A 16226-nucleotide genomic window follows, 5' to 3' on the forward strand; every position below is an offset into this window, starting at 1 on the left:
TCCAACTTAAAATTTAATTAAATATACTGTGAGGTGCCATGGCCTTTTGGGTTTTTTTTTTTTTACAGTTCATTCTGCACGGCCATGTAAAATCAAGATTATATAAATTAAGGTTGAACTTTTAAAAGAAATTTGAAACTTATTTTCCCTATGTGCCTTCTTCAGATACCTAAAAAGCTGGATGGACTGTGGACCAGCAACTGGGTTCGGTGAAAGGGGTTTCCTTTCTTTTCTGAATGTTTATGTAGGAAAGAACTTTATTCAAAAGAGTATTCTTTGTGTGTGTGTGAGCGCAGGCACCGTTCCCGTTAGTTTTAATAGAGTTATGCAAACACATCAGGGGAAGAATATACCCTTAAGTGCTTACGTTCATATCTACAGAAAATCCTTTGAGCGTCATACCCTACGACTTCCAAAAGGAGTTTTACGTTACAGCAAGCAAGCAATAGCACATTGCAAAACCATGCCAGGAAAACGAACAACAAAACAATGAAAACTGTAACAGTTTTAGAAATTTACTACATTTTAAGGGTTAGCGTTTCCTGTGCAAAGTTTTTATAGTGGAAAAGTCTGTTCTTTACTATTTGTTATTTCCTTGTTCAGACCCCTACCTTCGGCAGTTACCTACAGATTATGAAGTCAGCTACATATCAAGACAAAAAAAATTTGCAGTAACTCTAAACACACCCATACGCAACTTTACTTACATGAATAGTTGCTCGCATGTTTAAGTGCTTTCAAGATAAGTCTTTATTGCGAACATAAGATTAAATAATGATAGTGTGACGAATAAATACTTATAAAACGTGAAAAATGAGAAGTGGTAAGTTCTATCATTAAAATATTCTACTAAAGGCCAGGGAAAAAAAAGTCATCCCTTAGTCTTACCGGCATATTGCAGGGATTTCCACACTGCAATGATTCCCTCTATAAATCTTATTCATTTAAACCGAATTTACACACACCATTTGTCTGTGTCTTAAAAACAGAGAAAAAGGAAAAAACCATTTTTTTTTCCCCGGCTACAGCTAGAGACAAACATTCATTTGCAGAAAATTTCAGGTGTTCTCAAACATGTATTCATACTTTCCATTTTCAGGGAGAAGTAACTTCAAGTTATTTGGGGACAAATTCTGCAAACACACATACGATTAACTTCCATCATTTGAATAAGCCTCACTGAAATGAGGAGGATTTACTCAAGTGAGTTACTGCAGAATCAGGCCCTTACGTAGGGAGATAAATAGATATTTAGACATTTAAAAAAAACCCCTACTAATTATCCCCCTAATCAGAGTGGGTTTCTAAGGGTTCTTGTGACCAGCTAAGTAAGTACATGTCTAAAATACATATTCTTCACATAAAAATCCTCATGAAAAGCAGTTGCTTGAAAAGCTTAATAGCTGCATTTTAAAGTTTCACCTCCTCAACTGTTTTACATTAAAAAATATATACAATTTCATGGACTACTGACTTGCCAAATATTCTTTTACAAACCCGATCCGTTTTTTAATTAGAATAGCAAAAAGGATCTTAAACTAGCAATCATGTTTTGCTCCCAATTCAGAAAACAAATTTTTGTCTAGAATCATACATAATGTATGCGCTCTAACTTCCTTCCCCAAGCTCCAACACTTCTGTGAACACAGGGTTATCTTAAATTGTATCCCACGTCACTTTGATTTAGTGTTATAATACACCATCTACAATGAACATCAAGACACTCAACGAGCACAAGTGAGTACGCCAATGTATGGAGGACACTTCAACACAAGAGCTTCTTTTTCAATCCTCTCTTCAAAGGAGAGGGTACATTTTAAAATATGGATAAAATATGCAAAGTATGTTCTGCTAACCAGCTACAGCTCTCTGTCAGTAAACGTTTTCCATAGGAGATGAGAGAGCGAAAAATCAGTATATTTCTACATATGCAAAACCTTTGCAAGTCCACAAAAGTGTCAGGAGAATTTGCTTAAAACAGCTTATAAAAATGGGAGAGAGAATGAGTCCCAGCCTATTATTCAATAACCATGTTTGTGAGGCATCTGCATAATCTAACCATGCATAAATTAGTATGTGTATTACAACAGTTATTTGCATAATAATAGCAAGTTAATAGATGCTTAAAGAGCACAGACCAACACCACCTTTAAATCAGACATGCCTCCAGGCACTCTGATCTGTATAGACCAAGATGCAGAAAACAGTGTTCATAAAACATATGAAAACATAAAAACCACATTCAAATAATTCATTTCAGTCCCTGGACACTTCACTTTTTCCCCTCTCCCAGGAAAGAATAATTTGAGGAACTACAGAATAGTTTGTTACTATGAATTCTAACATCCATCTTGCAATAAGAATTTAAAGTAATCATCAAACCTATTTCTGGATTGGTTGTTTTGTTCAGAGCTTCATGTTTTTCCAAGCATACAGACAAAGTAAAATATTACGTGGTAATGCAGGGCTCAGCATTGGCCTAACCACTGCCACTGAAGATGGAAATAGTTTTACCGCCAACTTCAAAGAAACTGAGTAGGTCAGTGGAAAGTTAGAAAATGCCAGTATCTAAATAAGATATTAATATTAGGTCCTCTTAAAAGGGAGAATCCAGAGCTCCCTGAAGTATTCCATTCACATTATATTTTTGATTTGGGAAGATTTTAGACCACTGTACCATGAGTCAAAATTGGAATTAGAAATTAAAATATAAAAAAGGAGTAGATACATCTTCCTGCTTCAAAAGCACTGTTGTACATACTGGATTATTTTTTAATCTACAACAAAACAATCATTAACATCATCATAATTTTCGTTGTGTCCAGGGAAAAAATCTAGAGTTTGGAGAAGAGAAAAAGAGAAAAAAAAAAAAATCAATAGAGACTTCTAAATGACTCCTTCAAGATACCACTTTTCAATTTAACAGGACAGATTTATTTGTATGTGGCTCAAATGTTCACAATTGCTCTCTGCACCTTCATACATAGGAATGAATGTCACAGTGGCAAACAGCAGTAATGAACAATCTTACCTGAGGATATGGAAACCTCCCAAGAGCAAGCTGGGAAAGGAAATAATATTTGTCTAGTTATATAGATTTGCATGGAGGGCACATTTTCTTAAAGAGAGAAAAGTACTCAACTCTTACTATTGTATAAATTGGAAAATGTCAGCAAAAGTAATTCTGAAAACACACAAAGAGCTGTATTTAGAATGGAGTCATTCACAACAATTACCCTTGTTCTACGTTTCTGAGTATTTCAGTATTTCTCAAGCTCTTTTGTCTGCACCACTCAGTAACACTGTTTGATGCCCAAGTTCCTGAGGACTCTCTAAATTAAACCAGTTCAGCCTCGATAGCGAGGCCAACGACACTGACCTTTACTGATAATTATCTGCAATGAACAGGTATTGTAGAGCATGCACTGAACTCCCAAAGTCCTTCCTTAACTGGCTCAGAGTAAAATCTGGGTTATATAGCTGAGGTTTCCTTATCGGTGTCAAACCCAGCTAGGAACCTGCGAGTGGGATCTGGAGAGAGATCAGGGCGCCTGCGAAATGACACTGTCGTTTCTTCAGATCTCCTTTCATCCAGGTATCACCTGGATTTGTTGCCCACGCGGTTTTATAAGTCAATTGATGCATTACTAGAGTATCTGCTATTATCAGTATTGGACCCAACAACAATACTACTGTTGCCATAATGCCATAGCTAATAAATATTCCATGATAAATTCTTCGTACAAGACTTTAGGTTTCCCGTTTGGTATCTGAACCTTGGAAACAATTTCAGCAAAATACAGCTAGTTTAAGCTATTTTGTGTACTCTGCAGTGAAGGACAAGGGTTTTCAGAGCGGACACAGACTCCTCCAAAAGGGCACTCAGAGCAGCTCTGTTCTGCTTTCTGGAAAAGCCCACCTCTCTCCATGGTTTACAGAGAAGCCATAGGCAGACGAGCTTCTCTACACTCCAGTTAACCTTGGTGAATCCTCCCCTTCCCAAGCTTCAGAAGGAGGTCTACCAAAAAGGTTACGGATGCACTGTTATCGTTGCTTTGTCTGCATGATAAACGAGGTATATTCGTGTCAGACTGAGCAAAAGCATCAATGCTGAAGGTCTAAGCCATCATGTCATGTACTGCAAAGGCTAAACCACACGTGCTGGGCGAAGGCTGTTCCACGGCACCTGTATTGCCACTGATATTTGAGCTCCTCAGTGCCGTGGTTACTTGACCTAGCCAGATTGCAGCTGAGGCAGCTGCGCTAATCTATGATGAAATTTCAGCCTGGCTGGCAGCACAGAACTATCGTAAGTACAGCAATACGGCATAGACAGAGCTGTAGCAAGGTGGGGGAGTGATGGGGCAAAGACCAGTAGACATACTCGAACCTCACCAGCTCAGGAAAAAGGTTGTGAGAAGGTAGTAAGAAGAAGCTGACAGCATGAGTGGAAGCAACCAGAAAACAGCAGAGATGGTGCCCTTTCTGCAATTCCAGCTGCTGTCCAAACCTAGTATCGTGCTGGCCATTTGGCTGTGAGCCTTAGCAAACACAGTAAACTTCTTCCAGATCCTCAGAGGAAAGACATTACAAAAGCAGAGTAGGTCTTGAAGCATTTGTGTAGGAGAGGCATGCAAGAGAAACCCAAAGAGACGAAAGAATTTTTTTGGTGACTACTCTTAAAAGCAGCTTTCGCAATACTGAGATAGTGTTTGTCCTGAAAATCTACAGACGTATCAAGTGGGTTCTAAAGCTTTGTACAGTATCTCTGAACACTTACTTACTGCACAGACACATCACAGTTATAGGACCTGCATATTTAAATTTCCATGCATCACTGAAAAATCACCCCAATCTTTCCTAAATATCTCGTCGGTGGAAGTTTGCATAATGACTGAGGAGGAACCATTATGGTCTGCTCTGTCAGTATGGTGTTGACCAAGGATCCCTACAAGCAGTAACATATGCAGTTGTTCTGAGATGTTTCTATTGTGCCACTCATCTCTCTGAAAGTTGTGATCTGCTTGTAGACGTCCACTTGGGATCGTTGTGTTTGCTTGGTTTGTAAGACCAACACCTAGAGGATATAGCAGAAATCAGGCTTACAAGAGATATTGGAACAGGGAGCAACATTAAGGTGACAAGACAAGTAAGCTCTCTTCAGGTTCTCCAAAGTGATACAATTTAAGCTAGCTTCCTCCTCTGGGTTTCTTCTGTGCTTTGTCTTCCAGGTTTGCCTGTGAGACTCAACTCTTTGGGGTGAATTCTGCCTCTCAGTTTTGTTTCTGGTGCAGTGCTGAGCGCAGTGCTTCTCTTTGCAGCAGATTCATCCTCGTAACAAACCAACCTGAGCTAAGCAGGCTTGGTCACCATCCTTTCTATCACTTGTATCTGGTTCACAGCTTCTCCCAGCTCAGAGTGTCACTCCAGCCACTCTCTGATGGCAGGCTTTGAAATACACTGCTAAATCGTTAAGCAAAGACCCTACGTTTTCTGTTATGCTCAGTCTTAAGGACCAGGAGCTACTAACACATACCCTTTTTCATCTTCTTTTCTTTTGGGAGGACCATGCTTAACTTCCAAGAAGCTGCTCAAGATCCTAAGAAGCACCGCTGCTGTGATAGCCTATAAATGCCTAGAAACAAACCTATAAATGCCAAACACTTTTCCATGAACAGAAGTAGAAGAAATCCTGGTTTTTCCAATGACTACTGACTTAAGAATAGTCATTACAATAGCTACAGACTTGTAGGAATGTAATAGTTATCCCACTGTAGAACAAGAAGATAATTATGGCTATATGCACAGGGCATCATTCTGCAGATCTTATTTAAGCAGAAAAACGACCACTGCCTCGATGATGACTTCAAACTAAGCATTTCCATTCTCACTGTCGATTCCTCGCCCTGACCACCACACGCCTCAGCAGGGGCTCCAAAGGCAGCAGAATAATTGGGGGAAGAGCAGTTTTCTGCCAGACGTTAAGTACGGGGTGTACAAACGAGCTTTGAAGAATCCGAAATGCATCAGGAACAAGTTCTTTGGGGGCTGTTAAAAAAGAAACACTTTTCTCAGTGAAGCTGCTGCTTGACTAAGAACTGCAAAGCGATACAGCCATGGACAGATCATGTGCCAGTTCTGCATCCCCCTCAACCATCACTCGATTCATCTAGTCAGAGTTGTTTCCTCCCTGCAAGATTGTCAAGGTATTATAAATTAAGAAACTTACCAAAGAGTATGTAATCTTCCCTGAAATAGCCTGCAGATATGTCACTGTACTAAATGTGTTTCAGATTTAATGAAGCTTTAATGTCCTTTTTAATTTTGCCTGTTTCTATATCACCAGGGGTCGAGCAAGGCAATCAGCACTCAAGAGGGTGGTTTGGTTTAAAACTAGGAAAAACTCATTTGCTTATGAGTTGCACTGTATTTTCTTAATTAAATTTACTAAGTAAAATGGTTTAAGTTCAGCCAACCAATGACCTCTGCATGTAGATTTAGATTTATAAATAGCGTCACAGTTAAAGTAAAGGAAAAAAAAACCAAAAAACAAACAGATTAGAGCTTCACTAAAGGGATTTTCATACTCTCTATCATCTGTTTCAAGGAAGTCATATAAAAGTATGCGGCACAAGCCCAATGCAGGATACAAAAAAAATGTAAACTACCAAACCAACACACTATCAAAAACTATCTCCTCTGCATTTACACGATGAAACTCAGGAGCTTGCAATTTTGTTTTTAAGGCCTTATAACAAAAATACAGTATTTCCATTCGCACTAGTTAGGTTCGGGAACTGATCAGTACTTTATGTAGCTCTGGATACTAAGGAGGGGAGAAGGGAATGCTTGAACTTCAAGGAGCTGGTTCTCATTTCCCTAAGGATACCTCTCCTCCACACAAGAACTGTAAAAACCATCATTTTAAAAAGGCCCAGTGAATTGCAATGCCAGCACGATATGGAAATATAAATGAGAATCAGACCATATCAGCAAGAAATATGTCAGAATAACACTTCCTATGCTATTTCACTTTAGAGCAACTACATGTCTATGTAGGGTTTTTTTGGGGGGATAGTGGCGTGTGTGGTTTTTTTTTTTAAACTATTACTTTCTTAGACATAGAAGTAGCCTATCAGAGCACTTAAAACACTCATCTTACGGTGTTCAGTGAGGTTGCGTCTTGAAAAATGATGTGCACTTCCAAATGCAAGTACCTGATAGGAGCCTTCCCCCAGACTTGGTCAGGGGTGCACCATCAGATTTTAAACCAGTATTTGATAAACTGAGAAATAATCCCGGATTGTTAAATAACAGGCAGAGGTACAGTGTGCATGTATGCTGATTTTTATCAAAGTATATCTAAAAACTCGTAGGGGAAAGCAAAGAGAACATGAGGGCCAGTTTTGGTAGAAGCAGGTGCCTAAACCCTCTGTACTGAGCAGCCATAAGAAGGGCTGGAAAGCAACTCTAACCTGTTCTCAAATACATACATTTAAAGTGCAGGTACGTGAACACAATTCAAATGACTTGTTGAAATAACGTAATTAATAATTTTGGAACTGAAAATGGAAATCCAGAAATCCTCACTAACAAAGCGCTTTCTCTACATCGCTCTTTTAAAATGTTACTTGCCTGCCTGTGTATTGTTAATAAGAATTACAACAGCAACTTGGTCCGTATCCTGCTCAGAAAGTGACTGAGGGAAGGGAGTTCAAAACATATTTTTAGGACACTCAGGCAATAAAGTCTCCCACTTAGATTATTGTCTATGTTGTGCAAGTTGTTTTTTAATTTACAGTTATACTGAAAAGCATGGCATGTTTTTATTCTTAATTTAGACACATTCCATGTTTCTCAGCATAACTGCAAATTGAAAATAAGCACTTACAATATCGCTAGTGATCTAGCCGAAGGAGGACTTTATAGTCTGAAATGTTCTAAAATTTGTTCTTAATTACCTTGTGCACATTTTACACAATTAAATTTCCATCTAAGGATTTTGCATTTAGATTGTGCTCTGCAGTTAAACCTTCATTTTATGGAAAAGCAGCCGCCACTTCAGAACATTCAGACACAGGAAACTTTAAAAATCAGACTTAACTACTGGATAACATAAAATTCCCTAGGTGAAATTTCATTCCAAGACCAATTTATACATTCCTAGATAGATGGCTTAAAATCACCTGAAACTCTGCAGGGTATGGACCTTAATAAATATTAAATACCTCAAAAACTACTCTAAGATTTTTCTTTCCTTCTAATATCAATTTCACTGTCCTCTTATTGCACAGTTTAAAAAAAAAAAAAAAAGAATCCAAAAGGATATAACAGCAATTTACCAGCGTTAAAGTGCTTCTGAGGTTAAACTGACAACAAAGAAGAACAGAAACACAAAGCATCTTGAAGTAGGGTTTCAATTAAATGTGCAGGATTTAGTAATGCAGGACGAAAAAAGAGTTACAAATTAATTTAATCTTCTGCCTATAGTTTGCAGCTGCACTCCAAAGTGTCTGGGGCTTAAGAACAAAGCCTTGAAAGGCCTCAGAGTGAGGAAAGCTTCAATTTTTAATGTATAACGCCATTAGCTGATAACTTGTGGAATCTGCGACCCCTGCGGAGGGGCATAAGCGCGGGTAACAGAGACTGATGAAGTGACATATTTGTTCATGTCTAGGACTATGAGGAAGAAGGTTATTACTAATACCGTCAGGCCCAACAGAAATATGCCCTAATAACCTTTGGGACATTCCTTGGCTTGAGCAGATGAGTTCGAGATCTCTCTACATAAAATATATTAAAAATCAAAGCCTAATTCACCTTAATTAAAGATAATTAGTTTCACTTTGACTTCTTTTAAATATGAACTATAGCAAATGCACTGCAAACTAAAGACTGCAGACAATCATGATTAAATTGCACATTTCTTCCTCGCCACAAATCCCTTATATTACCAGGCTTTTACCGCTCCGTCTTCAAAGGTGTTGCTCAGAATAGCAGCGCCTTTTCCAAAGCGAAAAAGGTGAGGGCCTTTCAGGGCCAATCTATGGAAATTGCCAGGTGCAAAACTCACACAAATGGTCCATAAAGATTAATGAGACTACTTGTTTGAGTAGAGAGGCTTCCCGCTTATTTGTTTGCTGGATTTAGATTCAATACCTAAAGGAAAAAACCCGTTGAATTCGGTTGTGCTGGTGGAAAGCAGCTCAGCTTCAGGGAAGCAGCAGCACCGCTGTCCTCCATCTCCACTGGCACGAGAGCGCTCATCTGCCATTACAAACCAATTAAATAACAGGGAAAGGCAGACGCAACCGACAAACGTTTCTAAATTTTTGACTTTTTACAAGTAGAAACAGCTATTCTACACAGTCTAAGAACAGGGAACATTAATCTATATTACATAATCCTATATACTACGAATACACCACAGCTGATGGTGTATTAATTGTCCGCTCATCTATCTACTCAGGTAGAGAACTGTATTATTTATTTCGCTGCCGCACAGACTGCCTGCAGTGGCCTAAGAGCAATTGCTGAGAAAGATGATACATTGAGGTCTCAACCTGCGCAAACTGTACCTAAACTTACACTTTATTGCAGCTTAGTTCACAATCTTCACCTAATATAGGGTTACATCCCAGTGCAGCAAGCGGATAAATCATCCTGGAATATTACTCTGGCTAAGTTCAGCTGTGAGTGGAGCATATGTGCTTCCGAGTCACTGAAGCAAAGGCCCATAAAATACACTAATTACTGGAAGTTATGGTCACTGAGTGATTGATAGCGCTCTGCGAGGCAACTTCCCTGTTTTCAGCTATTCTGACGGGCCTCCCCCACCACACAGCAATTATTAATTCATGACCCAACCCTCAGGCACTGGTACCTTTACTTCTAATTCCGCTACCACAAAGATCGTGATGTAGCTGGACATTGCCTGTCTTCATCCTGGTGGCCACTGAAGATGGCAGACGAGGAAATGGAGCTAACGGCCACTGCTTGGAGAAATTGCTTGAAATAGCTCAAGGGAAAAAAAATAATAAAAATATAGGCCAGCTTTTTCCTAAGAACAAGTTTCTGAAACGCATCATTCTGTACAGAATGATTAAAACTACATAAATTTTCTACAATAAGAACAATTCAAAGTTATTGAGCAAAATTTTGCATGTGTTACAGGCACTCTCAATGCTGAGTGACGCGTGCGAGGATTTGTCCGTACAAGTCACAAACACACTACTACAGTCCTTAAAACCAGAGAGTAACAAGGTGAGGCTCATTGCAAAAAGGCACTTTTTATTTTCTTGCTTTCCTTAGTCCTAAACGAAAGATGTCCGTGTCCAAGTAGTCCCACCTATGCAGTTAGCCATGGTCCAAGCTGCATGAACTCAAGGCATGAGTCTGCTCTCAGCCAGACTTCATGAAACCAAAAAAGGGCCAGAAATGAAACATTTTCTCCATAAAGTTGGTTCCTTTTCAGGAAGGGTCTAGCCACGGGCTGGGGCCACAGAAACCAGAGCTGCCCGAGGTCCTGCTATCGGCAGAGAGAAGATGTCAGCCCACAGAGATGGTAATCCAGCATTTTCAGAAACACTAGGTTTTAGTTTTCACTAATATTAATATTATTTAGAATGATTTGCAGTGACAAAGTAAACACCCGTCATATCCAAGCATTGCTGGTTATTAGAAGGCTGGGCACAGAAGTGAGGCTTGGTTTTTTTATTAGTTTAGAGAAGGCTGGAATTCAGTAACGAAAAAAAACAGAGAAAAAAAAAAGAAAAATAAAAGTCATTTAAGACACATCATACTGTATCTACTGAAATGTGCCCAGATCCATCTAATGCACCAATTTAAGAACTTCTTGAATTCTCAGTGTAGGAACGGAGAAATCATGCTCTTCACATGCTTGCTTAATGATGACCTCATGCCTTCTGCTACGAGCCATTCTCAGTGGCTCTGCCAGCACCAGCAGCATCACCACGGCAAGGCCCTTCCCAGTCTCTCCAGTTTAAACACGCAGAACAAAATTCTGTTCATTCCAAGCACACAAAAAGAAAGGACAAGTCCAGTAAGACCTGTCACTTGATCGGAGACACCTCACTTCAGCCAAGTATTTTGTTACAATATCAAGACTCCTGCTCTGCATGGAGATTAAATGCAAATTCTCCTTTCCCATTTAAGCTTGACCCTTGTCATCTTCTGATGGGCTATTTTAATTAATATTCCTCCTGCCTCTACTCAGTGTAGCTTTTGACACTGGAGGTCACTGCGTGGTCTGTGTCTGCTTCCAGCAGTCGCACAGACATTCAGAGTTGCCCCATCACGATTGTACCCCTTTCTGCCAAACCTTCACCGAGTCTCCAGTGCCACTATAGAAAGCTATGCTGCACCACCAAGCTTCAGGTCTCAGATTTCCCCCCACATCTGTCTACCTGCTATTGTTTAGGTAAGGGCGTAAAATTGATGGAAGTCCAACCATTATGTCCACACGTAAGTGAAATCCTGCAGAAGACAAAATTGTGGTCTGCAGGAGTTCTTGCAGGTCAGCTCACAATCTTGATCTTGAACCATTATCACTTCAAAGCTGATGATATGTGACTGACCACATATTTTAGACTCCTTAGAAAGAATTCTCCTGAAACCTCCTCTCCTTGACCAGCTTACATATACATGAGTCTTTACATCAGTTTTATGCAGTGAAACATCTTAATTGAAGTGCTTTAAGAGAATCATCTTAAAGCAGAGCTGCTTCTCCTGTCGCACCCTCTTCAAAAGTGTTCCTCCTCTTTGCCGTCATGGTCTGAGTGAGCTCTTCTTACATTTCCGTCTGTGCTCCCAGGCCAAGTGTGCTGGAGAGTCTAAGACACCATAATGCTGACATTGCATGCATTCAGCATTAACCCTGCTCAAAAGATATGTATGTCTGCCTGAAATACACGATGCAAGGCATGTTTGTTGGATATATATTGGTGTTCCTATATGTGGGAATGCACACAACTGCTGAAAATCTGTCATGAGACTGCTTGGAATATTGCTTAAAACAGCATCTTAACACAAAGGTCACAAACAACTAGCAACCCTTGAAAGCTCTTGCAAATATACAGACAACAGAGAACTCTGGTGACCGAAGACTTAAAATTCTCATTTTGGGAGTTTTAAGAACTTGTTTCTAACATTAAAACTGATACACAAACTCCTTTTCCCTTAAGGAGAGAACACTGATAATCTTTGCAAGAAAAGCTTTAAAAGCAGGCCTGAAACACAGGAAAGGAGCTGTTTTTCTCACCAGAGGACAGTGGAAAGTAGAGACTAGGATGTGATACAAAAGAAGGTGCAAAAAGTTATCATTAGCCAGGTACATGAGCTCATATTCTCCTTCCAAAACTTACTGGGTTCTACTTCCAAAACTTTAATTTCCTGCATTTCAATGTAATATCGTATGAATTCTATCTACAGATAAAATGAGCCCTGGATCTTCTGGCAAAGATCTGCAAGCCTATACTTTGCCTCAATGAACAACTCGGATTACACTCAATTCCATTCCCTTCCCAAAACTCCCTTCTCCTCACCTACCACCTCTCCTCATGACATGTAGGAGACTCTGGTCCTCCGTATAGTCTTGAGAGCATGCCAGCGCTCCTCAGCAGGCAGCTTTGAGATGGTAAAATCCAGGAGAAAACCACGAAGCAGAAGAGCAAACCAGGAGAAGCAGGTGGAAGCTGTGGAAGCAAGCGGACCTGAGGACACACCAGCCCCGCAGGGTCCCACCAAAGCTCTTCTCACCCAGCTTCTTGTCTCTTGCAGAAGTCTCTTATCCCAGGAGAAGTGGCGCAGCTGAAGGTGACGGTAGGATACCTACTCCTCAAACATCCTCACAAAAAGGCACCACTGGACAAGAATGCTGCCTATCAGAAACCAACAGGCTGTATTTTATCCCATTTTGGATGCTTTGAAGTTCACTTTCAGATAGCAGCCATGCAAGGTAGGATTAGAGTCATATTGGAGAGTAATAAGAAATATCAGGCAATCTAATTTATCCTCCTGCGCAGGGCACGGTTCTGGGAGGGAGACTGAATCGGTTACAGAATGCAAAGAGCACTCAGACTCAGCCCTGGAATGTATTTTATGACTCAGATAGAAACCCCTGAAAAACAGCTTTTATAATGAAAATGCTGACACAGTCTTCAATGTAGTGACAGCAATGTCATTGGTTTAAATTGAACTTGCTTTGTCAACCCAAGAGCACTTAAATAAAACATCTAAAAACTTCATGAGAACACATAAACTATTTGTGATGAAACACTTTTAAACAGTTTTACAGATTATATATTAAATTTAATTTTAATTTAAATTCGCTTCCAAAAATCCTGAAGAAAGAAATGCAAACTCAAAAAAATGAAAAAGCTAGCAGCATTTCTTTTTTTTTTCTTTTTTCCTTTTTCTTTTGGCAAAGGGAAGACTGAACACCCTCAGACACCTCTTACTTCAAAAGGAACAAGAATGCTCCCCATCTCTCAAAACTTAGGTGGTATCCACATCTAATACTTTTCACACTCTGCTAGCAAGTTTTTTGGGGCAGTTTTCTTAAGCTTCAAAAGTAGCAGTTTAGTTTCTCATTACACATAGCTTTGCAGCAAAGAAATTAAAGACATTTTAAAGGCTCAGAAGAATATTAAAGAAAATGAGAAGATTTACTTAGCTGCTATTTTATGTTACCATACGTCAGAAGAGCCCTTGCTAACTTGGTCCCAACATGCCATTTCTTTTAAATTAACATGCTATAACTGTGCTAGCTTGAAGTTGTAGGGATTGGAGTATTACATTACTAAGTGGAGATGTTTTTAAAATCCTACAGCAAATGCTAACTTCCCTTTTTAACAGCTCCATCAACAAGAGCCTGGGTGTCTCCACTACCAATCCCCATGTCAATACAGTGTTACTTTAATGACAGTGACCTTGTGTGGCTCTTCGAGCATCTTCTTCACCTTTTTTGAGACATTTTTCTAAGCCACTGTCCTTGCTTTCATCATTTAACACATCACTCAAACCACTTCAATAAAACAGCGATCATGTTGAAGAGAGGTCTCGGAGGACCAGATGACATACCAATTAACAAAGCACACAGAACCAAATTGTTTTTTGTACATCTGGTTCAGAAGACATTCGTGGAAAGTGAGAAAGAAAAAAAAAAGTTGAGAAGGTTTAAAAGAGGAGAGCAAATGCAAATTAAAGGAGTTTTCCTAATGTTGGCTAATATAATGCAAAATTCATCCTTCAAATCAAATTCACGACCAGCCAGGTTACCTACTGGTAATCCTACACTAAATTCCAAATATCTTGGTCTAGGTGGTAAATCATCATATTGCTGCCGCACATCGAAATACATCTTTTATTCAGCAAAGGAACCAGTAAACGTTTGCTGTACAGGACTTCTGCATTTATATCACTCTATTCCACCGTGAATCAGGAAGAACACCATAGTCAAGTCTTAACGTAATGCAATATCGTTTTAGCCCTTTGCTGGCTAGATTAATTTACAGAGTGCGTGAGTATGTTCTGTATCTCTCCCAAAATTGTGAGGGCTCTCCAGCATCACAAACCATTAAAATTTGCAGTGAAACAAATTAAGAGTACTGCATCCCTTGTGACACGTTAAAGTATGTCATTATTGTAATTCAGAGTTAGCTTCAGTCAGAGTCTGGAAAAGCTTTACAAGATCTGAATGCAATGATCCGGCATTAAGTATTTTCGTTTTGGTTAAAACTGATTTGGCAAGGCATTTTTTGTTTGAAAACATAACAGTAGTCTCGGTTAACTTTCAGGATACAAAATGTGAAACTTGCCGAGATGCAGAGGGCCAGCACCAAGACTACTTCTATCTAATCTTCTGCTAAAAACATCAGTTGCACTTCACCAAAAGGTATATTCAGCTTCACCTTAATGATACTATATTATACCAGAAAAAAAGGGAAGGGCACTTATATTTTTCAGTTAATCGTATCACGCCTTTGTCGGGCTGTGCAAGAAAGATGATGCAAGTCATTGATGGTTTGAACGAACTGTTCTCACAGGAGGAAACAACTCTCCTTGAGTTGAAAAACTCTCCTGAGAGCTCATTGCTCGAGCTAGCAAGGCTACAAGGCTTCCGACCGAGGCTGGCTTGTTTGCGGCCAGCCCAGGCCAGCGTGAACATACCCTTGTCACCACCAGACCAGAGCTACCTGTCCCTTCTCCCAAACCAAACCAAGCCAGAACTGATTTTACTGGTCAAGACGCGATCATAACACAGGCATTTCTACTGAACTTATACGCTCTAGGTTATCTTTCCTATAAACAATTGTCCATTTTTATAAAGCCATTGAAATTCATGTTTCTTAAAAGATCTGATGAACTCTAAGCTGAAAAAACCAACCTTTTTCCTGAATCCAGACTGACCTTGTTCTGACTAAACCTGCAGAAAGCATGGCTTCTCCTGAATGACTGCATTTACGACCACATTCTCTTTGAACTGCTTCATTTTGGTAAGACTTTCTCCTGCTTGAAACTGTCTTTGTGAGAAATCTTTCTAAAAGCCCTTGTGAACACTTAAATTCAAACACGTTATTTAATCACACAGGGAGAGACTCCTACTATCTTGCAAATATTTCTGTGAAGATTTTGCAAGGCCATTAACCAGCTCAAACCCTGAATCTGCATAACGCTATTTTAACCCTAATAATAGCCCACTCTGTCCTGGCCTGCGAAGATGCAATACAGAAATACCATCATCTTCAATCCCAGAGGTATCCAGGTACCAGGCCCTACTCCTTACTCTCACCTGGAGTTTTATTATAAGACTGTGACATGGTTTGTACAGAGGCTCTTTGTATCTAACCAAATTAAATGCAGTAAGAACAAACCCATTCTAAATACAGCCAAGAAAGTTAGCAATAGTTAAAAGCATGCACATATAAAAGAGTGTATACAAAGGCTACATTAAAATATTTTGATGTTAGATTTCATTTGATTCTTCCAATGTGCACATGAAAATGACAGATATTTGCATACCTCCATGAAGGAAATCCCTAGACTCCAAACGTCCGAATGAATTCCGTACTGTTCTCCTGAAATCCGCTCAGGCTGCAAAGAGACGGAAAGAAACATCTTCTTGAGCCTAGCAAACAAACATACGTACTTATTCCACAAAAGCTAGCCCAGGGCAAACAAATCAACGGAGAAAATGCAAAGAAGCT

General features: G+C 39.5%; 1 protein-coding gene across 3 annotated transcripts in view; it reads right to left on the reverse strand.

The window, feature by feature from the left end:
• MAP2K5 (mitogen-activated protein kinase kinase 5) overlaps positions 1-16226 on the reverse strand; it is a 140769-nt gene that overhangs the window by 50864 nt on the left and 73679 nt on the right. For 2 of the 3 annotated variants that reach the window (XM_075159717.1, XM_075159715.1), the window contains 2 exons: positions 16042-16113; positions 3032-3061 (listed from right to left, as the gene is read on the reverse strand). In XM_075159717.1, the coding sequence (XP_075015818.1) occupies positions 3032-3061; positions 16042-16113 (102 nt within the window). The remainder of the gene's footprint in view (positions 1-3031; positions 3062-16041; positions 16114-16226) is intronic. The other variant, XM_075159716.1, reaches the window with a different exon arrangement.

The sequence above is a fragment of the Calonectris borealis genome, chromosome 11 (assembly GCF_964195595.1).
Source record: "Calonectris borealis chromosome 11, bCalBor7.hap1.2, whole genome shotgun sequence".
NCBI classification, from domain to species: Eukaryota; Metazoa; Chordata; class Aves; order Procellariiformes; family Procellariidae; genus Calonectris; species Calonectris borealis.